Source organism: Pristiophorus japonicus, chromosome 12, assembly GCF_044704955.1.
Source record: "Pristiophorus japonicus isolate sPriJap1 chromosome 12, sPriJap1.hap1, whole genome shotgun sequence".
NCBI lineage: Eukaryota > Metazoa > Chordata > Chondrichthyes > Pristiophoridae > Pristiophorus > Pristiophorus japonicus.
This window is the reverse complement of record NC_091988.1, coordinates 203,764,543-203,786,284: the sequence shown is the minus strand read 5'-3', so window position 1 is coordinate 203,786,284 and position 21,742 is coordinate 203,764,543. Positions and strand designations below refer to the sequence as shown.

The following is a 21,742-nucleotide window of genomic DNA, read 5'->3' as shown; positions in this document are numbered from 1 at the left end:
GATCGAGGTGTTTAAGATGATTAAAGGATTCGATGGGGTAGATCGAGAGAAACTATTCCCTCTGGTGGGGGAGTCCGGAACAAGAGGCGAACGTTAACATTAGAGCCCGGCCGTCCAGGGTGATGTCGGGAAACACTTCTTCACACAAAGGGTGCTGGGAATCTGGAACTCTCTCCCCCAAAGTGTACCGGTCTGAGATCCGATTGGCTCTAAGCTTGAACCCAAAACCAACCGTGCCAAGCTGCTGAGAGATGAGAATGGTGACAAGTTGTGTCTATCTGACTATATATTTATCATCTATATATTTTTTGATTCATTTCTGGGATGTGGGCGTCGCTGGCAAGGCTGACATTTATTGACCATCGCTGACTGCCCTCAAAGGCAGTGGTGAATACACCGAATGTTGAATACATTTCGGGGGGCAGTTAGTGTCAACCACATGGCTGTGGGTCTGGAGTCACGTATAGGCCCAGACCGGGTAAAGGGCAGTAGGTTTCCTTGTCCGAAGGACATTAGTGAACCCGATGGGTTTATACAACAATCGACAATCCGGTCGTTTCATGGTCACCATTACTGATATATTTAATTGAATTTAAATTCCCCAGCTGCTTTTGAACTTTTGTCTCCGATCATTGGTCCAGGGCTCTGGATTGCTTGTCCAGTAACATAATACCACTGCCAATGACATTTCCAGACCCATGGGGGGGGGGGGGAATGGATGGTGGAGGGCCTGGGGGGAGGTGGGGGTGGGGGGAATGATGGTGGGGGAGCATGGGGGGCTCAGTGGGGGGGGAGGGTTTGGGAGGGGTGATGGTGGGGGAACTCGGAGGCCCGGGGGGGGGGGAACTCGGGGGCCTGGGGGAGGGGGGGGAGGGATTGCTGGGCGGGTGGGGGGAAGGGGGGTGATGGTGGGGGAACTCGGGGGGGGGGAGGGATTGCTGGGGGGGTGGGGGGGAGGGGGGTGATGGTGGGGGAACTCGGGGGGGGTGAGGGATTGCTGGGGAGTGGGGGGGAGGGGTGATGGTGGGGGAACTCGGGGGGGGGGAGGGATTGCTGGGGAGTGGGGGGGAGGGGTGATGGTGGGGGAACTCGGGGGCCTGAGTGGGGGGAGCTCAGAGGCCCAGGGGTGGGGGGAGGGGGGTACTGACAACACCCTCTCCAGGGTCTCCCTGGAGCCCTGCTCCCTGGGTGCTGTCGCGCTGCACGCTCCATGGGTCCTGGGTGACCCTCCTTCCATCTGGGTGCAGATTGGGAAGACTGAAGCGACCTCGGCCCCAAACTCCATGCCCGTCACTGACTACACCAAGTGATCTCAGTCCCAGGGAGGGTTTAACAACCTGCTCCCGCCGCTCTGCCTCCTGTAGTCCCAGACTCCCTGAAGCTCAACACAAGCTCGAGGAACAGCCCCTCATCTTTCGATTGGGCACTTTACAGTCTTCTGGGCTCAACATCCAGTTCAACAATTTGCTTTTTTATCTTTTCTGCCAAAGTGGATAACCTCACATTTTCCCACATTATACTCAATCTGCAAATGTTTGCCCACTCACTTAACCTGTCTATATCCCTTTGCAGATTTTTTGTGTCCTCCTCACAACTTGCTTTCCCACCCATCTTTGTATCATCAGCAAACTTGGCTACATTATACTCGGTCCTTTCACCCAAGTCATTAATATAGGACTGGATTTTCCTCAGTGATTTGCGATGTTTTTTTGAAGCATACTGCTTTTTATGGTCTAAGTTGAAAAACTACATTTTCCCCAATCAATTTGCACCAGCGTAACTCAGTTAGTCACGATTTTTTTAGGTACATTTTTTTTTCAGCCAATGGGGGCGTAACCTGCCACCTGCGCCAATTCTGGCCATTTAGGTAAGTTTGGCCAGCTGAGAGTTACTCCAGTCTTGCTTAGGCCAGCGTATGTGGAGAGTTAAAGAAATGGGCGCCGGTAAGGAATCGGCGCAGGTAAGGGAATGGGCCCAGGTAAGGGCATGGGCCCAGGTAAGGGCATGGGCCCAGGTAAGGGCATGGGCCCAGGTAAGGGAATGGGCCCAGGTAAGGGAATGGGCGCCGGTAAGGGAATGGGCCCAGGTAAGGGAATGGGCCCAGGTAAGGGAATGGGCCCAGGTAAGGGAATGGGCCCAGGTAAGAGAATCGGCCCAGGTAAGGGAATGGGCACAGGTAAGGGAATGGGCCCAGGTAAGAGAATCGGCCCAGGTAAGGGAATGGGCACAGGTAAGGGAATGGGCCCAGGTAAGGGAATGGGCCCAGGTAAGGGAATGGGCCCAGGTAAGGGAATGGGCCCAGGTAAGGGAATGGGCGCCGGTAAGAGAATCGGCCCAGGTAAGGGAATGGGCACAGGTAAGGGAATGGCGCAGGTAAGGGAATCAGCCCAGGTAAGGGAATGGGCCCAGGTAAGGGAATGGCGCAGGTAAGGGAATGGCCGCAGGTAAGGGAATGGGCGCAGGTAAGGAAATCAGCCCAGTTAAGGGAATCGGCCCAGGTAAGGGAATGGGCCCAGGTAAGGGAATGGCGCAGGTAAGGGAATCAGCCCAGGTAAGGGAATGGGCCCAGGTAAGGGAATGGGCCCAGGTAAGGGAATGGCGCAGGTAAGGGAATGGCCGCAGGTAAGGGAATGGGCGCAGGTGAGGGAATGGACCCAGGTAAGGGAATGGGCCCAGGTAAGGGAATGGGCCCAGGTAAGGGAATGGGCCCAGGTAAGGGAATGGGCCCAGGTGAGGGAATGGGCCCAGGTAAGGGAATGGGCGCCGGTAAGGGAATGGGCCCAGATAAGGGAATGGGCCCAGGTAAGGGAATGGGCCCAGGTAAGGGAATGGGCCCAGGTAAGGGAATGGGCCCAGGTAAGGGAATGGGCCCAGATAAGGGAATGGGCCCAGGTAAGGGAATGGGCCCAGATAAGGGAATGGGCCCAGGTAAGGGAATGGGCGCAGGTAAGTGCAGCAGATGCCCGGACAGCAGCAGCAGGAAAAATAAGAGAGAGGGGGAGAGAGGTGGGGGTGGGGGGAGAGAGGAGTGGGGGAGGGAGAGGGGATTGGGGAGAAGCCTTTCGGATGTAGTTAGGTGCTGGGACCGGGAGGGAGGAGGCCATTCAGACAGGGCTTGGGGGTGGGGGGGCGGGGGGGCAGGACCGGCTTTAATAATTGGAGGTAAGTTGCTGCAATATATTTTAATATATTTTTAAGTTGCTGCAATGTGTTTTAATGTGTTGGGAGCTGGCTGTATGCTTCACTTTACCGTGGCAACCCGTTCTTTTTGGTACCAATCAAGGCTCCACCCCCAAAACTAAAGGGCTGGTTAGGCCAGGCCAAAATGAAGAATTCCAACGGGGAAACTTAGAACATTTTTTTTGGCGTAATTGGGCCCCCAAAAAACGTGTATAACTCTTCAAGTACGCTAAAAAAACAGCTGTGGGGAAAATTGAGCCCATAGATTGTAAATAGTTGGGGTCCCAGCACTGATCCCTGTGGCACCCCACTCGTTACTGATTGCCAACCGGAAAATGACCCATTTATCCCGACTCTCTGCTTTCTGTTAGTTAGACAATCCTCTATCCACGCTAATATATTACCCCCAGCCCTGTGAACTTTTATCTTGTGCAGTCACCTTTTATGTGGCATATTATCAAATGCCTTTTGGAAATCCAAAAACACCACATCCATTGGTTCCCTTGATCCACCCTGCTCGTTACATCCTCAAAGAACTGTAATAAATTTATCAAACACAATTTCCCTTTCATAATTCCCTGAGCGGAGACCCTTACCAGGAGAGGCAGTCCTTGAGCACGGTGTAATAGGGGAACTTGGTGATGACACAGATTCCATAGGGGACAAAGAGACAGGAGGTTTCCAGAGGCAACGCTGCCAGCTCGGACCCCTCCGGCAGAGCCTGGTAAAGATCGCTCTCCTGCAAGGGAAAAACTGTCACATCGGGAAAAACCGTCATATCGGGAAAAACCGTCACATCGGGAAATACCGTCACATCGGGAAAAACCGTCACATCGGGAAAAATCAGGAAATACCGTCACATCGGGAAAAACCGACACATCGGGAAATATCAGGAAATACCGTCACATCAGGAAATACCGTCACATCGGGAAAAATCAGGAAATACCGTCACATCGGGAAAAACCGTTACATCGGGAAATATCAGGAAGTACTGTCACATCGGGAAATATCAGGAAGTACTGTCACATCAGGAAATACCGTCACATCGGGAAAAACCGTTACATCGGTGAAATATCAGGAAGTACTGTCACATCAGGAAATATCAGGAAGTACTGTCACATCAGGAAATATCAGGAAGTACTGTCACATCAGGAAATACCGTCACATCCGAGCGTCAAAATTATTGGATTGCATCTCCATTAAACGTTCCTGTTCCCCCAGCTCCCGCTAACTTTCTCCCTCCCACCGTGGAGGGCGCTGATTCCCGCTGACTCCAGCTGGGTTATAACCCCACACAGTCTGGCCTACCTCACCCCTCGCCGACCTTCTTCACCCGCAATCCTGAGAGCTGCCAACAGGCTTTTGCACCATGGGGAGCATCACCCCCGGGCCCGATCCCACCCTCACGCCTCTTGCAGCCGGACTGACTGGGCAAAAGTCAGGAGCGGCGTGGGCCGAGCTGCCTTTACCCCACCCTGAGCCAGTTATAGCCCTGCCACTGAGAAAGGAACATAGTTAACAGCAGGAGGCCATTCAGCCCCTCCAACCTGTTCCACCATTCAATGGGATCGCGGCTGATCTGTATCTTAACTCCATCTACCCACCTTGGTTCTGTAACCGTTAATACCCTTACCCAACAAAAACCTGTCAATCTCAGTTTTGGGATTTCCCATTGACCCCCGGCCTCAACAATTTCTGGGGGAGAGTTCCAGATTCCCAGCACCCTTTGTGTGAAGAAGTGCTTCCTGACATCACCCTGAACGGCCGGGCTCTAATGTTAAGGTTCTGCCCCTTGTTCTGAACTCCCCCACCAGAGGGAACAGTTTCTCTTGATCCACCCCATCGAATCCTTTAATCATCTTAAACACCTCGATTAGATTTTTAAAAATTAATTCCCGGGATGTGGGTGTTGCTGGCAAGGCCGGCATTTATTGCCCATCCCTAATTGTCCTGAGAAGGTGGTGAGCTGCCGCCTTCAACAGCTGCAGTTTTTCTGATACAACGGAGTGTCTCGCTGGGCCATTTCAGAGGGCAGTTAAGAGCCAGCCATATTGCTGTGGGTCTGGAGTCACACATCGGCCCAGACCGGGTAAGGACATGAGTGAACCCGATGGGTTTTTACAACAATCCGATAGTTTCATGGTCACCTTTACTGATTCCCAGCTTTTTCTAAATTTGGAGTCAGCGCTCCGGGAAGGAAGTGAGTGTTAAATCAAGCGCTCTCCTTCCTTCCTGGAGTGCTGTGGGACACAGATAGTGATGCAACACGGCCGCGATCCGAGACTCCTCCCCTCCCTTAACGGGAAGGGCCATCGCTGCAGGGTCTGCACTGGGCTCAGTGAGCTGGTCCCCAATGGCAGCCCGATCCAGCCCCACGCACTCCCGCGATCCGGCCCGATCCAGCCCCACGCACTCCCGTCATCCGGCCCGATCCAGCCCCACGCACTCCCGCGATCCGGCCCGATCCAGCCCCACGCACTCCCGCGATCCAGCCCGATCCGGCCCCACGCACTCCCGCAATCCGGCCTGATCCAGCCGCACGCACTCCCGCAATCCGGCCCGATCCAGCCCCACGCACTCCCGTCATCTGGCCCGATCCGGTCCACACACTCCCGCCATACGGCCCGATCCGGCCCCACGCACTCCCGCCATCCGGCCCCACGCACTCCCGCGATCCGGCCCGATCCGGCCCCACGCACTCCCGCCATCCAGCCCGATCCGGCCCCACGCATTCCCGCCATCCGGCCCGATCCGGCCCCACACACTCCCGCGATCCGGCCCGATCTGGCCCACACACTCCCGCCATCCGGCCCCACACACTCCGCCATCCGGCCCCACACACTCCCGCCATCCGGCCCGATCCGGCCCACACACTCCCGCCATCCGGCCCGATCCGGCCCACACACTCCCGCCATCCGGCCCGATCCGGCCCCACACACTCCCGCCATCCGGCCCGATCCGGCCCACGCACTCCCGCCATCCGGCCCGATCCGGCCCACACACTCCCGCCATCCGGCCCCACACACTCCGCCATCCGGCCCCACACACTCCCGCCATCCGGCCCGATCCGGCCCACACACTCCCGCCATCCGGCCCGATCCGGCCCACGCACTCCCGCCATCCGGCCCCACGCATTCCCGCGATCCGGCCCGATCCGGCCCACGCACTCCCGCCATCCGGCCCCACGCATTCCCGCGATCCGGCCCGATCCGGCCCACACACTCCCGCCATCCGGCCCCACGCATTCCCGCGATCCGGCCCGATCCGGCCCACGCACTCCCGCCATCCGGCCCCACGCATTCCCGCGATCCGGCCCGATCCGGGCCCACGCACTCCCGCCATCCGGCCCGATCCGGCCCACACACTCCCGCCATCCGGCCCGATCCGGCCCACACACTCCCGCCATCCGGCCCGATCCGGCCCACACACTCCCGCGATCCGGCCCCACACACTCCCGCCATCCGGCCCGATCCGGCCCACACACTCCCGCGATCCGGCCCCACACACTCCCGCCATCCGGCACGATCCGGCCCACGCACTCCCGCCATCTGGCCCCACGCATTCCCGCGATCCGGCCCGATCCGGCCCCACACACTCCCGCCATCCGGCCCGATCCGGCCACACGCACTCCCGCGATCCGGCCCCACACACTCCCGCCATCCGGCCCGATCCGGCCCACGCACTCCCGCCATCTGGCCCCACGCATTCCTGCGATCCGGCCCGATCCGGCCCCACACACTCTCGCCATCCGGCCCGATCCGGCCCACACACTCCCGCGATTCCGCCCGATCCGGCCCACACACTCCCGCCATCCGGCCCGATCCGGCCCCACACACTCCCGCCATCCGGCCCGATCCGGCCCACGCACTCCCGCCATCCGGCCCGATCCGGCCCACACACTCCCGCCATCCGGCCCCACACACTCCGCCATCCGGCCCCAGACACTCCCGCCATCCGGCCCGATCCGGCCCACACACTCCCGCCATCCGGCCCGATCCGGCCCACGCACTCCCGCCATCCGGCCCCACGCATTCCCGCGATCCGGCCCGATCCGGCCCACGCACTCCCGCCATCCGGCCCCACGCATTCCCGCGATCCGGCCCGATCCGGCCCACACACTCCCGCCATCCGGCCCCACGCATTCCCGCGATCCGGCCCGATCCGGCCCACGCACTCCCGCCATCCGGCCCCACGCATTCCCGCGATCCGGCCCGATCCGGGCCCACGCACTCCCGCCATCCGGCCCGATCCGGCCCACACACTCCCGCCATCCGGCCCGATCCGGCCCACACACTCCCGCCATCCGGCCCGATCCGGCCCACACACTCCCGCGATCCGGCCCCACACACTCCCGCCATCCGGCCCGATCCGGCCCACACACTCCCGCGATCCGGCCCCACACACTCCCGCCATCCGGCCCGATCCGGCCCACGCACTCCCGCCATCTGGCCCCACGCATTCCCGCGATCCGGCCCGATCCGGCCCCACACACTCCCGCCATCCGGCCCGATCCGGCCCCACGCACTCCCGCGATCCGGCCCCACACACTCCCGCCATCCGGCCCGATCCGGCCCACGCACTCCCGCCATCTGGCCCCACGCATTCCTGCGATCCGGCCCGATCCGGCCCCACACACTCTCGCCATCCGGCCCGATCCGGCCCACACACTCCCGCGATCCGGCCCCACACACTCTCGCCATCCGGCCCGATCCGGCCCACACACTCCCGCGATCCGGCCCCACACACTCCCGCCATCCGGCCCGATCCGGCCCACGCACTCCCGCCATCTGGCCCCACGCACTCCCGCGATCCGGCCCCACACACTCCCGCCATCCGGCCCGATCCGGCCCACGCACTCCCGCAATCCGGCCCGATCCGGCCCACGCACTCCCGCGATCCGGCCCCACGCACTCCCGCCATCCGGCCCGATCCGGCCCACGCACTCCCGCGATCCGGCCCCACGCACTCCCGCCATCCGGCCCGATCCGGCCCCACGCACTCCCGCGATCCGGCCCCACACACTCCCGCCATCCGGCCCGATCCGGCCCACGCACTCCCGCGATCCGGCCCCACGCACTCCCGCGATCCGGCCCCACGCACTCCCGCCATCCGGCCCGATCCGGCCCCACGCACTCCCGCGATCCGGCCCCACGCACTCCCGCGATCCGGCCCCACGCACTCCCGCGATCCGGCCCCACACACTCCCGCGATCCGGCCCCACACACTCCCGCCATCCGGCCCGATCCGGCCCCACGCACTCCCGCCATCCGGCCCCACGCACTCCCGCGATCCGGCCCCACACACTCCCGCGATCCGGCCCGATCCGGCCCCACACACTCCCGCGATCCGGCCCCACGCACTCCCGCGATCCGGCCCCACGCATTCCCGCGATCCGGCCCCACACACTCCCGCGATCTGGCCCCACGCACTCCCGCGATCCGGCCCCACACACTCCCGCCATCCGGCCCGATCTGGCCCCACGCACTCCCGCCATCCGGCCCCACACACTCCCGCGATCCGGCCCCACACACTCCCGCGATCCGGCCCGATCCGGCCCCACACACTCCCGCGATCCGGCCCCACGCACTCCCGCGATCCGGCCCCACGCATTCCCGCGATCCGGCCCGATCCGGCCCACACACTCCCGCGATCCGGCCCCACACACTCCCGCCATCCGGCCCCACACACTCCCGCGATCCGGCCCCACGCACTGCAGCAGAGCGCTGGGCTGATCGATCGCAGCCGAAGAGAAACGTGAAAAATTCAAATAACACCTTGCACCAATTTTGGCATTTACCGCACCAACCGCCCCTTTAATATCCGTCCCGAAGCTCCGCCCCCGAAGCTCACGGCCTCCTGAAGCTCCGCCTCCTGCAGCTGTCAGTATTACCGCCCGGCGATGCTGCAGGGGGCGGGACCCAAGTTCGGGTCCGGGGCGACGCGTACGGCAATGACATCACGGCCTCCGGGCGAAGGAGACCGGGGCGCGAGGCGTTACCGCCGGAAACCTCTCGCCCACGTTAGCGGGAGTGCTTTGTCTCTCCGCGTCCGGACGGTAAGTTGTTAGCGCCCCCCGGAGGCAATGACGAGAGGTGCTCAGGAGCCCAATTTCTGGGTCTCGGCTTTGATCCCAGATTTAATTAATGAACTGAATTTAAATTCTCCGGCTGCCGTGGTGGGATTTGAAATCGTGTCTGCGGATCATTAATCCAGGCCTCGGGATTACTGGTCCCGTAACATAACCACTGAGCTACTGTTCCCGGTGTCACCCTTTAATCTGCTATTCCCGCGGGAATACAGCCCAGTCTGTGCAAACTGCCCTTGTCATTGAACCCTTTTGGTCCCGGTATTATTCGGGTTTGCAGCTTGTACCGCTCCCAGCGGTGTACAGATACCGCTGTAGGTAGCAGACCTAGTTTAAAATACCACTTAATCCCAATCAAGGTGTTAAGATAGTTTATAAACTGAATAATGAAAACTGTGCTTGGGCTACTGCCTTGGACCCGTTAATAACCGCGGTGATAGATTGCTGAGAACTGGTTTGACTGTGAGGAACAATGACCTAAGAACATAAGGATTAGGAGCAGGAGTTGGCCATCCGGCCCCTCGAGCCTGCTCCGCCACTCAATAAGATCATGGCTGATCTTCAATCTCAACTCCACCTCCCCGCCCGATCCCCATATCCCTTGATTCCCTTAATATCCAAAAATCTATCGATCTCAGCCTTGTTTATACTCAGCGACTGAGCCTCCACAGCCCTCTGGGGCAGAGAATTCCAGAGATTCACCACCCTCTGAGTGTTATTAGCTAATCTCGTGTGGGAGCAAAATCTGTCAGGTCAGGTGTGGCTCAGTGGGCAGCACTCTGGCCTCGGGGTCAGGAGATCAGGGGTTCATGTCCCAGGCCAGAGACGAGGTCACAGAATCCAGGCCGATATTTTTAGTGAGCTCCCGTGCCCTGCAGACGGGGCCTGAGTTTGACATCTGCTCCGTGGGATTCTGGAGTGGGCCCTGAACCCAGCACCTGTCAGCAACGCAGTGAGCCAAGGACTTGGTGACGCAAACAGAATTTCTCTGACTATTTTCCCGCATCGAAACTTGTCGCAGAAACTCACTTTAGAATTCCTCCCCTCAATCCCACGGGATGAAGCTCTGTTCCTGCCCCCCACCATGGCACGGGGAACACACGGCAGGATTGGGGCGGGCTTTAAAACTCTCACCTTCACCTCTCTGTGAATCTGAAGCACCACTCCCTGCTGTCTGTTCCCCAGGATATCGGTCAGCACCAGGAAATGGAAAGACTCACTCTTGTCTTCCCGCTCGAGTTTAAATCCATCTGGGAAGGTGCAACGCAGAGAGAGCGAGCGCGAGTGGGAGAGAGAGACAGAGAAGGAGAGACAGGCAGTGAAAGGGGAAGGAGAGAGGGAGAGAGAGTGAGAGGGAGAGAAGGAGAGACAGTAATTGACAGAGGTAGAGAGGCATTCAGGGAGAGAAACACAAAGATAGGGGACAGACACATTGATAGAGGAAAACAATGCAAGCAGGCACCAAAACAGAGAGGAAGAAAGAGAGAGCGAGAGATACAGGGAGAGAGAGAGATTCAGGGAGAGAGACAGACAGGGAGAGAGACAGAAAGATCATGGAGAGAAACCAAAAAAGACAGAGAGAAAGCTCAGGACAGAGAGAGGGAGAGAAAGAGAGAGCGAGAGACATGCATGGAGAGTGAGAGGTGGAGAGGTACAGAAAGAGATACAGAGAGAGAGAGAGAGAGAGAGAGGCAGACGGAGGGAGAGGGAGAAAGACCAGCACAGGCAGAGAGAGAACAAAAACAAGTCAAAAGATTAAAATCAAATTATTCGAAATATGATTCTCCTATAATCCCATCTGAGCAAAGATCCCACAGCATCAACGGAGAATGGAATCGGTGCCTCGGGAGCAGTGGGGCGATGATAATGTGTGTACAAAACAGGGGAGGGGAGGGGAGAGCAGGGGAGGGAGGGGAGGGGAGGGGAGGCATGGAGAGGGGAGGGAGGGGAGGGGAGGAAAGGGGAGGGGAGGGGAGGGAGGAGGGAAGGGAGGGGTGGAGAGGGAGGGGAGGGGAGGGGATGGGATGGGTGGGGAGGGGTGGGGAGGGGAGGGGAGTTGAGGGGTGGAGAGGGAGGGGAGGGGAGGGGAGGAGAGGGGAGGGGAGGGAGGAGAGAAGGGAGGGGTGGAGAGGGAGGGGAGGGGAGGGGAGGGGATGGGATGGGTGGGGAGGGGTGGGGAGGGGAGGGGAGTTGAGGGGTGGAGAGGGAAGGGAGGGGAGGGGAGGGGAGGGGATGGGTGGGGAGGGGAGTTGAGGATTGGGGAGGGGAGAGGAGGGGAGGGGATGGGAGGGGTGGGGAGGGGAGTTGAGGGGAGGGGAGTTGAGGGGTGGGGAGGGGAGTTGCGGGGTGGGGAGGGGAGGGGAGTTGAGGGGTGGGGAGGGGAGTTGAGGGGAGGGGAGGGGAGTTGAGGTGTGGGGAGGGGAGGGGAGTTGAGGGGTGGGGAGGGGAGGGGAGTTGAGGGGTGGGGAGGGGAGTTGAGGGGTGGGGAGGGGAGGGGAGTTGAGGGGTGGGGAGGGGAGTTGAGGGGTGGGGAGGGGAGGGGAGTTGGGGGGTGGGGAGGGGAGGGGAGTTGAGGGGTGGGGAGGGGAGGGGAGTTGAGGGGTGGGGAGGGGAGTTGAGGGGTGGGGGGGAGGGGAGTTGAGGTGTGGGGAGGGGAGGTGAGTTGAGGGGTGGGGAGGGGAGGGGAGTTGAGGGGTGGGGAGGGGAGTTGAGGGGAGGGGAGGGGAGTTGAGGTGTGGGGAGGGGAGTTGAGGGGTGGGAGGGGAGGGGAGTTGAGGGGTGGGGAGGGGAGGGGAATTGAGGGGTGGGGAGGGGAGTTGAGGGGTGGGGAGAGGAGGGGAGGGGAGTTGAGGGGTGGGGCGGGATTTTAACCCGACCTTGGTGGTAATAAGACAAGTGGGCAGTTACCATTGCCCAGGCTGAAGCTGGAGCAGTGGGCCTGGACAGGTAGGTCAGAGTTGAAACGCTTGCCCTGGGACACCCGCCCCTCTCCTGCTGCCCCTTTCCCTCACCTACCTGCTGCCGCAGTTGCCTCAGCGGGCGGGGAGGTGGACTTTAATGGGGCCCTGGCCTGATCTAAAACGTATCAAATTGTTAATGGGCTTAACAGGGTAGATGCAGGGAGAGTGTTTCCCCCGGGCTGGGGAGCCTAGAACCAGGGGTCACAGTCTCGGGATAAGGGGTCGGCCATCTAGGACTGAGATGAGGAGGAATTTCTTCACTCAGAGGGTGGTGAATCTTTGGAATTCTCTGCCCCAGAGGGCTGTGGAGGCTCAGTCGCTGAGTATATTCAAGACAGAGATCGTTAGATTTTTGGACTCGAGGGGAATCGAGGGATATGGGATCAGGTAGGGAGGTGGAGTTGAGGTCGAAGATCAGCCATCATCTGATTGAATGGCGGAGCGGGCTCGAGGGGCCGAATGGCCGACTCCTGCTCCTGTTCCTTATGCTGTTAGTTCTGCAGTGGCTGACTTTCTGACTTGCCCTCAGCACCCAATACCCGCCTGGAGTTAAAATCAGGGCCATGCCTGAGAAAGGCTGGATGAATAGAGTGGACAGCAGCCAGACATGGACGCACTATGTATCTCGCACAGTCGCTGGCGGGAGTGGTCCCGGCTCGAGGGGCGCTGGTGGAAGGTGAGTGAGACACTGAGACCCTCCAGAATCGGCGGACTATTACCAGCCCGGCAGTAAGGAGCGTCCTCCAGTGGCCCTCTGGGATGGGCTGTGTACAGCCCAGTAATGTCTCTCTCCAATGGTCAGCTTGCAGCAGTCCCCAGAGGCCATAGTGGACACGTTCTAGCCAAGCGCGATCCCCCCGTGATTTGAGCATTGCTTGGCCTGTCCCCGCAGTGCAATGGTTCCCCTACATTGTCACAGGCATCCAGATATAGTCTCAGCAAGGTAATCAATAATATTGCTAATCAGGCTTTCGAGTGATCGGCCCACTCGAGTGGACACTTGCCTCTGCCAAGGCGATAGGCGCGGGCCGCACCTTTCCTCCTGCCCCGCGGGTCCATTCAGGTCCTCAATCAGGCCCCGCAGCGGGATTGGGAGCCCCGTGATGCGATGGATCCCTGCAGGCGATGTGTCACACCTCACTGTGTAACATTATGAGGGGCCTGGATAGAGTGGATAGGAAGGACCTGTTTCCCTTAACAGAGGGGTCAACAACCAGGGGGCATAGATTTAAAGTAATTGGTAGGAGGTTTGAGGAGAGATTTCTTCAGCCAGAGGGTGGTGGGGGTCTGGAACTCACTGCCTGGAAGGGTGGTAGAGGCAGAAACCCTCACTGCAAAAAATACTTGGATGTGCACTTGAAGTGCCGTAACCTGCAGGGCTACGGACCACGAGCGCGGACACAATGGGCCGAAAAGCCCTCCTTCCATGCTGTGAATTTTGATGATTGTATCATTCACTGCCCGGAGGGAAATTCCCAGCACTCAGCAACAATTCCCAGTAAAGCCCCTGGCTCCTCCCAGCAGCAGATTGCTCATTGGTCCTGTGGGTTTGGGGGTTTGCGGGGGTGGGGGGGGGGCCAGTTTCTGGTCCAACCTTCGCCCTGTCTGTCAGTGTGAGTGCTGTTGGCGCCGGTGGTGTGTAACCATAGCGACCGTCGCTGGTTGACAGACCGCTCAGTGCAGCTCAGAGCAATTTGATTCCGAGCAGAGTTCTCCAACTATCTCACCTGGGAAGCACAGCTCCGGCAGCCCACACAGGTCGATGCCCCTCGGCACATTCAGGGGCTCCTTGAAAAGTTCGATGTTGACAAAGAATTCTCCCGAAGGGAAGGCTGGTCCGGTGACCTGCTCTGGCTTTCTCAGCGGGCTCTGGGAATGGGTGTGAGAATGAGCTTGAGGGTCAATGAATGGCGGCGCATGAATGGACAACACCTCTGGGGAGACGTCGCAAGCATCAGAGACATCGTTGTGTAGATCCTGCACAAGACATATCGTTAGGGAGCGGGAAACAAAGGGTGTGGCATAATACACGACTCCAGAATCACTCCTCCTCCAGCTGGATCTCGGGATTCAGGAGCCCATGGTCCACGGTGCAAACACAGGGCAGAGGAGAAGGTGAGCAAGTCATGGCCAGGTGCTGGCCAGCTTCACTGTGACAACGTCGTAGGGTCTTTGTCAGGAGGATTGGCGGAAGAAGGGCCTTGAGGAGGAGGAAGGGAAGACTGAGGGAAGAAAGCAGCTCAAGACAGCGGAGACCCTGGGCAAGAATCGCCGCTGAGAAAGTCCAGAGGGTAAAGGTCAGAGAGGATCCAAAAGATGACCAGATTTTAGCGTGTGCGAGAAGAGGTCCACATCCCAGATGTGGGAGCAACACTCCAATCCTGGATGAAGAGAAGTGTCCGGTGGAGAAGAGGAAACACAGGTCCATTTAGTAATGGAGGAAATGTGGAAGTTGCACTTGAGGTGGGGTGAGGGTCAGGGGGGCGGGGGAGCACAATAATGAGGTCAACACCGTCAAGAGATAAAGAAAGTCGAAGAGGTTGTAACTCTTGGTCGGACTTCAAGAGACTGAAATAAAGCAGATTTCCATTGGCCAGTTGAAGAGCACAGAGAAGATGAAGATAAAGTGTTTCAGTCATTGTACGCGAGAGGCTGAGCACTGAGGAGACCCATCTGATGGACGTAGAGGAGGAGGATCATCAGTATAAGCACATATATTACAAAACAATAATATAATAAGCTCCACACCAGCCCCCTCCCACCCCTCTCCATCTCACTCTATCCCCAGATCCTTCCATTCCTTTCTCCCTCATGTGTTTATCCAGCCTCCCCTTAAATGCATCGATACTATTCGCCTCAACCCCTCCCTGTGGCAGCGAGTTCCACATTCTCACCCCTCTCTGGGTGAAGAAGTTTCTCCTGAATTCCCCATTGGATTTATTAGTGAATGTCTGATATCGATGGCCCCTAGTTCTGGTCTCCCACAACTGGAACCAACTCTACAACTACCCTATCGAGCCCCTTCATCATTTTAAAGATCTCTATCGGGTCACCTCCTGTCACGCTCACTGATATACAACAGTATCTGAAGGAGTACACAGTCTGGAATAAATCATATACAACACCTTGGCTGCAACGTATCCCCTGTGGTACCGCAATTTCTGCAGGGTTCCCCAGTCTCATTCAAGCACGTCGTGTGCACCACAGAGACTTGATGGCACTGCTCGAGCCGAGCAAGAGGAAGGCAGTGCGGAGATCCTTGTGCCTCAGGGAGAGGAATCGCTGCCAGCTGGTCCCGCGAGAGATGGTGATAGTGTTCACCAACCCCACTGACGTTACCCGTGCTGCGCTGATCGGATTCCCTGCTCGACTCCAGCCCACAGGAGCTGTCAACTCCCTAGTACAAGGTAGCGCACTTTGAGTCCTAAGGGCTACCTTCACCCGTGCTCAGGAGCAGGAGCTTTTTTGTTAAACTTTTCTCGTAGGGAGTGCCATGCTACAGAAAGGCCTTCCTCGACAAAGTCACTGAGCAAATCGTCCCACTCAAAGCAGCTCTCCTCGCCGGAGGTGACAGGTAGGGTTGACTATTTACATAGGGATTGGAGGAGGCCATTCAGCCCCTCGAGCCTGTCCCGCCTCTCAGTGAGATCACGGCTGATCTGTCCCTCAGTTCCATTTACCCACCTTTTGCTCCATGTCCCTCGATACCCTTACCCAACCAAAACCTATCGATCTCAGTCTTGAAAGTTCCAATTGACCTCCAGCACCCACGGCCACGACAGTCCACCCAGTTGGTCCAGTATTGATTAACCCATCACTAAGCACAATTGATTGATTTTTATGTAACATATTTGAATTGCTTGTGCAGAGAAATCATACGGAATAAATTGGGAGCATAGGAACAGGTGGAGGCCATTCAGCCCCTCGAGCCTGTTCTGTCATTCAATGAGATCATGGCTGATCTGTATCTGAGCTCCATCTAACCACCATTGCTCCATATCCCTTGATACCCTTACCCAACAAACATCTGTCGATGGCAGACCTGGAGGTCCCAGATTCAGACCCCAGCAGGAGGTGGAACAGGAGCTCGGTTGCGACAATGTGCCTCAGCGTTCCTGGACACGGCAGGCTGGGAGTGGGGAGCGGGGGAACTGGGCCGAGCTCCTGTACTTGACCACTGTCCAGTTACCCCTGCCGGACAGAGTGTTCTGTGAGGCATTGGGAGAGGACAAGGACAGGCTGTGCTCACTGTCCCCGAGGTGGTGAACATTCACAGTGCAGGTTAACACAGACAAAGCAAGGTCCCATGGTGAGGGACGGGGCGACCCAGGACATGTTTCAGAGCTGTGCTCCAGTGGGGATCACTGTCGTCAGGGCAACAACAAGAACAACTAGGAGTGCTTTGGAAGAGTCAAGTCTGGAGGTAACAAAGGCACGGATGAGGGCTTCAGCAGCGGATGAGCTGAGGCAAGGGCGGAGACGGCCGATGTTACGGAGGTGGAAATAGTCGGACTTAGTTATTCCATGGATATGTGCTCAAAAGCTCAGTTCAGGGTCAAATATGACACCAAGGTTGCGAACAGTCTGGTTCAGCCTCAGACAGTAGTTGGGGAGAGGGATGGAGTCAGTGGCGAGGGAACGGAGTTTGTGGCGGGGACCGAAAACAATGGCTTCGGTCTTCCCAATATTCAACTGAAGAAAATTTCTGCTCATCCCGAACTGGATATCGGACAAGCAGTCTGACAATTGAGAGACCGTGGGGTGGTCGAGAGAAGTGGTGGTGAGGTAGAGCTGGGTGTCAGCAGCGTACATGTGGAAACTGACGCCGTGTTTTCGGACGATGTCGCCAAGGGGCAACATGTAGATGGGGAAGTAGGAGGGGGCCAAGGATAGATCCCAACAGGGAGCAAAGGAAAGGACTGAGAAGGTGTTTGGCGGCAGAAGGTGTGGCGAATGGCAGGGCCCAGCCAGGGTAAGTGGGGAGAGGGGCTTGCTCGGAGCGGGAGTAGCGAGCGGGCCTCAATGCGTAACTCTGTGCCTGTACCTGTACCATCTGCCGCAGGGTTTTGGGAGGGACTCCAATAATCAGGCACATCTCCAGCAGTCGGTGACTCTGCAGCCCAACCTCTGCATCTCCCTTCACCGTTTCACTTGCTTCGGTCATTGTCCCGAGGGCTCGGGCAAGCGGCTGGACAAGGGAAAGAAATAAAATCTGTCAACATTCACTCAACCAGCCCAGCAGCCGCGTTTACTCAGATATTTCTTCTCAGTATTAAAGAAAACAACTTGCAATTATATCGCGGCGTTAACGTAGGGAAAACATCCCAGGGCGCTTCACAGGAGCATAATCAGGAAATAAATTGACACCAAGCCACAGAAGGAGATATTGGGACAGGCGACCAAAAGCTTGGTCGAAGATTTAAGTTTGAAGCAACTAGAGAGGCGGAGAGGTTTAGGGAGGGAGTTCAGAGCTTGGGGCCCAGGCAGCTGGAGGCACGGCCACCAATGGCGGGGCGAAGAGAGTGGGGGATTCACAAGAGGGCAGAATTAGAGGAGCGCAGAGATCTCTGGGGGTTGTAGGGCTGGGGGAGATTACAGAGATAGGGAGGGACGAGGACCATGGAGGGATTTGAACACAAGGAAGAGAATTTTTAAATTGAGATGTTGCCGGACCAGTAGGTCAGTGAGCACAGGGGGTGATGGGTGAGCGGGACTCATTGCGAGTTAGGACACGGGGCAGTGAGCACAGGGGGTGATGGGTGAGTGGGACTGGGTGTGAGTTAGGACATGGGGCAGTGAGCACAGGGGGTGATGGGTGAGTGGGACTGGGTGTGAGTTAGGACACGGGGCAGTGAGCACAGGGGGTGATGGGTGAGTGGGACTGGGTGTGAGTTAGGACACGGGGCAGTGAGCACAGGGGGTGATGGGTGAGTGGGACTGGGTGTGAGTTAGGACATGGGGCAGCGAGCACAGAGGGTGATGGGTGAGCGGGACTCGGTGCGAGTTAGGACACGGGGCAGTGAGCACAGGGGGTGATGGGTGAGTGGGACTCGGTGTGAGTTAGGACACGGGTCAGTGAGCACAGGGGGTGATGGGTGAGCGGGACTGGGTGTGAGTTAGGACACGGGTCAGTGAGCACAGAGGGTGATGGGTGAGCGGGACTCGGTGCGAGTTAGGACACGGGGCAGTGAGCACAGGGGGTGATGGGTGAGCGGGACTTGGTGCGAGTTAGGACATGGGGCAGTGAGCACAGGGGGTGATGGGTGAGCGGGACTCGGTGCAAGTTAGGACACGGGTCAGTGAGCACAGGGGGTGATGGGTGAGCGGGACTCGGTGCGAGTTAGGACATGGGTCAGTGAGCACAGGGGGTGATGGGTGAGTGGGACTCGGTGCGAGTTAGGACACGGGGCAGTGAGCACAGGGGGTGATGGGTGAGTGGGACTGGGTGTGAGTTAGGACACGGGGCAGTGAGCACAGGGGGTGATGGGTGAGTGGGACTGGGTGTGAGTTAGGACACGGGGCAGTGAGCACAGGGGGTGATGGGTGAGTGGGACTGGGTGTGAGTTAGGACATGGGGCAGCGAGCACAGAGGGTGATGGGTGAGCGGGACTCGGTGCGAGTTAGGACACGGGGCAGTGAGCACAGGGGGTGATGGGTGAGTGGGACTCGGTGTGAGTTAGGACACGGGTCAGTGAGCACAGGGGGTGATGGGTGAGCGGGACTGGGTGTGAGTTAGGACACGGGTCAGTGAGCACAGAGGGTGATGGGTGAGCGGGACTCGGTGCGAGTTAGGACACGGGGCAGTGAGCACAGGGGGTGATGGGTGAGCGGGACTTGGTGCGAGTTAGGACATGGGGCAGTGAGCACAGGGGGTGATGGGTGAGCGGGACTCGGTGCAAGTTAGGACACGGGTCAGTGAGCACAGGGGGTGATGGGTGAGCGGGACTCGGTGCGAGTTAGGACATGGGTCAGTGAGCACAGGGGGTGATGGGTGAGTGGGACTCGGTGCGAGTTAGGACACGGGGCAGTGAGCACAGGGGGTGATGGGTGAGTGGGACTCAGTGTGAGTTAGGACACGGGGCAGTGAGCACAGGGGGTGTTGGGTGAGTGGGACTCAGTGTGAGTTAGGACACGGGGCAGCGAGCACAGGGGGTGCTGGGTGAGTGGGACTCAGTCTGAGTTAGGACACGGGGCAGTGGGCACAGGGGGTGCTGCGTGAGCGGGACTCGGTGCGAGTTAGGACACGGGGCACAGGGGATGATGGGTGAGCGGGACTCGGTGTGAGTTAGGACACGGGGCAGTGAGCACAGGGGGTGCTGGGTGAGTGGGACTCAGTGTGAGTTAGGACACGGGGCAGTGGGCACAGGGGGTGCTGGGTGAGCGGGACTCGGTGTGAGTTAGGACACGGGGCACAGGGGATGATGGGTGAGCGGGACTCAGTGCGAGTTAGGACACGGGGCAGCGAGCACAGGGGGTGCTGGGTGAGCGGGACTCGGTGTGAGTTAGGACACGGGGCACAGGGGATGATGGGTGAGCGGGACTCGGTGCGAGTTAGGACACGGGGCAGTGGGCACAGGGGGTGCTGGGTGAGCGGGACTCGGTGTGAGTTAGGACACGGGGCAGCGAGCACAGTGGGTGATGGGTGAATGGGACTAGGTGCAAGTTAGGACACGGGGCAGTGAGCACAGGGGGTGATGGGTGAATGGGACTCGGTGCAAATTAGGACACGGGGCACAGGGGATGATGGGTGAGCGGGACTCGGTGCGAGTTAGGACACGGGGCACAGGGGGTGATGGGTGAGCGGGACTCGGTGCGAGTTAGGACACGGGACAGCGGGCACAGGGGGTGATGGGTGAGCAGGACTCGGTGCGAGTTAGGACACGGGGACAGTGAGCACAGGGGGTGATGGGTGAGCGGGACTTGGTGCGAGTTAGGACACGGAGCACAGGGGGTGATGGGTGAGCGGGACTCGGGTGCGAGTTAGGACAGGGGGCAACAGAGACTTGGATGAGCTCAGGTACATAGAGGGTGCAAGGTGGGAGGCTAGTCAGGAGAGTGCTGGGATAGTTGAGTCTGGAGTGGACAAAGGCACGGATGGGAGTTTCAGCAGCGGATGGGCTGAGGCAGGGGCGGAGATGGGCGATGTTACGGAGATGGATATAGGCGGTCTTTGTGATGGAGAGGTTATGGAGTCGGAAGGTTAGCTCAGGGCCCTGTAGGATTGCCAAGGGTGTGAACAATGGCCAGGGAGGCAGAGGGAATCAGTGACGAGGGGCTGAATACAATGGTTTAGGTCTTCCCATTGTGTAATTGGGGGAAGCTTTGGCTGGATGTTGGACACGCAGTCTGACAATACAGAGGCAGTGGAGGGGTGGTGGCAAGGTAGAGCTGGGTGTTGTCAGCGAACATGTGGAGCCTGATGTCATGTCGTCAGATGTTGTCACTGGGGCAACATGTAGATTAGAAATAGGAGGGGGCCAAGAATAGATCCTTGGGGGACACCAGAGGTAACGATGCGGGGGTGGGAAGATAAACCGTTGCAGGAGATTCTCTGGCTACGATTAAATAGATAAGAATGGAATCAGTGAGTGCAGTCCCACCCAGCTGGGCGATGGTGGAGAGGCGTTTGAGAAGTATAGAGTGATCAACTGTGTCAAAGGCTGCAGACACGTCCAGGAGGATGAGGAGGGATAGGTTGCCATGGTCACAGTCACAGAGGATGTCACTGTGACTTTGATAAGGGCTGTGACAGTGCTGGAAAGTTAATGCAGAGCTTTAAACATGGAGCTCCCTTTACACTGTCCCAACAAACACTCCCAGGACAGGTACAGGGGGTTAGATACAGAGTAAAGCTCCCGCTACACTATCCCATCAAACACTCCCAGGACAGGTACAGGGGGTTAGATACAGGGTAAAGCTTCCTCTACATTGTCCCATCAAACACTCCCAGGGCAGGTACAGGGGGTTAGATACAGAGTAAAGCTCCCTCTACACTGTCCCATCAAACACTCCCAGGGCAGGTACAGCACGGGGTTAGATACAGAGTAAAGCTCCCTCTACACTGCCCCATCAAACACTCCCAGGGCAGGTACAGGGGGTTAGATACAGAGTAAAGCTCCCTCTACACTGTCCCATCAAACACTCCCAGGGCAGGTACAGGGGGTTAGATACAGAGTAAAGCTCCCTCTACACTGTCCCATCAAACACTCCCAGGGCAGGTACAGGGGGTTAGATACAGAGTAAAGCTCCCTCTACACTGTCCCATCAAACACTCCCAGGGCAGGTACAGGGGGTTAGATACAGAGTAACGCTCCCTCTACACTGTCCCATCAAACACTCCCAGCGCAGGGCTCGATATAGAGTAAAACTCTGTGTAAAGTGCTCCATCAACGTTCTTTGCTCTATTTTGGCCATTGCCTGCCTTTGTGCGAGGGACTGGGAGCTTAACCTTCGGAGGCCTATGGGTGGAAAGCTACATTGCATCAGCACCTGGCACAGCTTGAAGCCTTCATCCCAA

General features: G+C 58.4%; 1 protein-coding gene across 4 annotated transcripts in view; it reads right to left on the bottom strand.

Annotated features, from left to right (window-relative positions):
* LOC139277669 (DENN domain-containing protein 3-like) overlaps positions 1 to 21,742 on the bottom strand; it is a 202,348-nt gene that overhangs the window by 113,432 nt on the left and 67,174 nt on the right. For all 4 annotated transcript variants that reach the window (XM_070896461.1, XM_070896460.1, XM_070896463.1 and 1 more), the window contains exons 2-5: positions 17,270 to 17,413; positions 13,961 to 14,202; positions 10,400 to 10,523; positions 3,777 to 3,919 (exon numbers count right to left, since the gene is read on the bottom strand). In XM_070896461.1, the coding sequence (XP_070752562.1) occupies positions 3,777 to 3,919; positions 10,400 to 10,523; positions 13,961 to 14,202; positions 17,270 to 17,389 (629 nt within the window). In that variant the 5' untranslated portion in view covers positions 17,390 to 17,413. The remainder of the gene's footprint in view (positions 1 to 3,776; positions 3,920 to 10,399; positions 10,524 to 13,960; positions 14,203 to 17,269; positions 17,414 to 21,742) is intronic.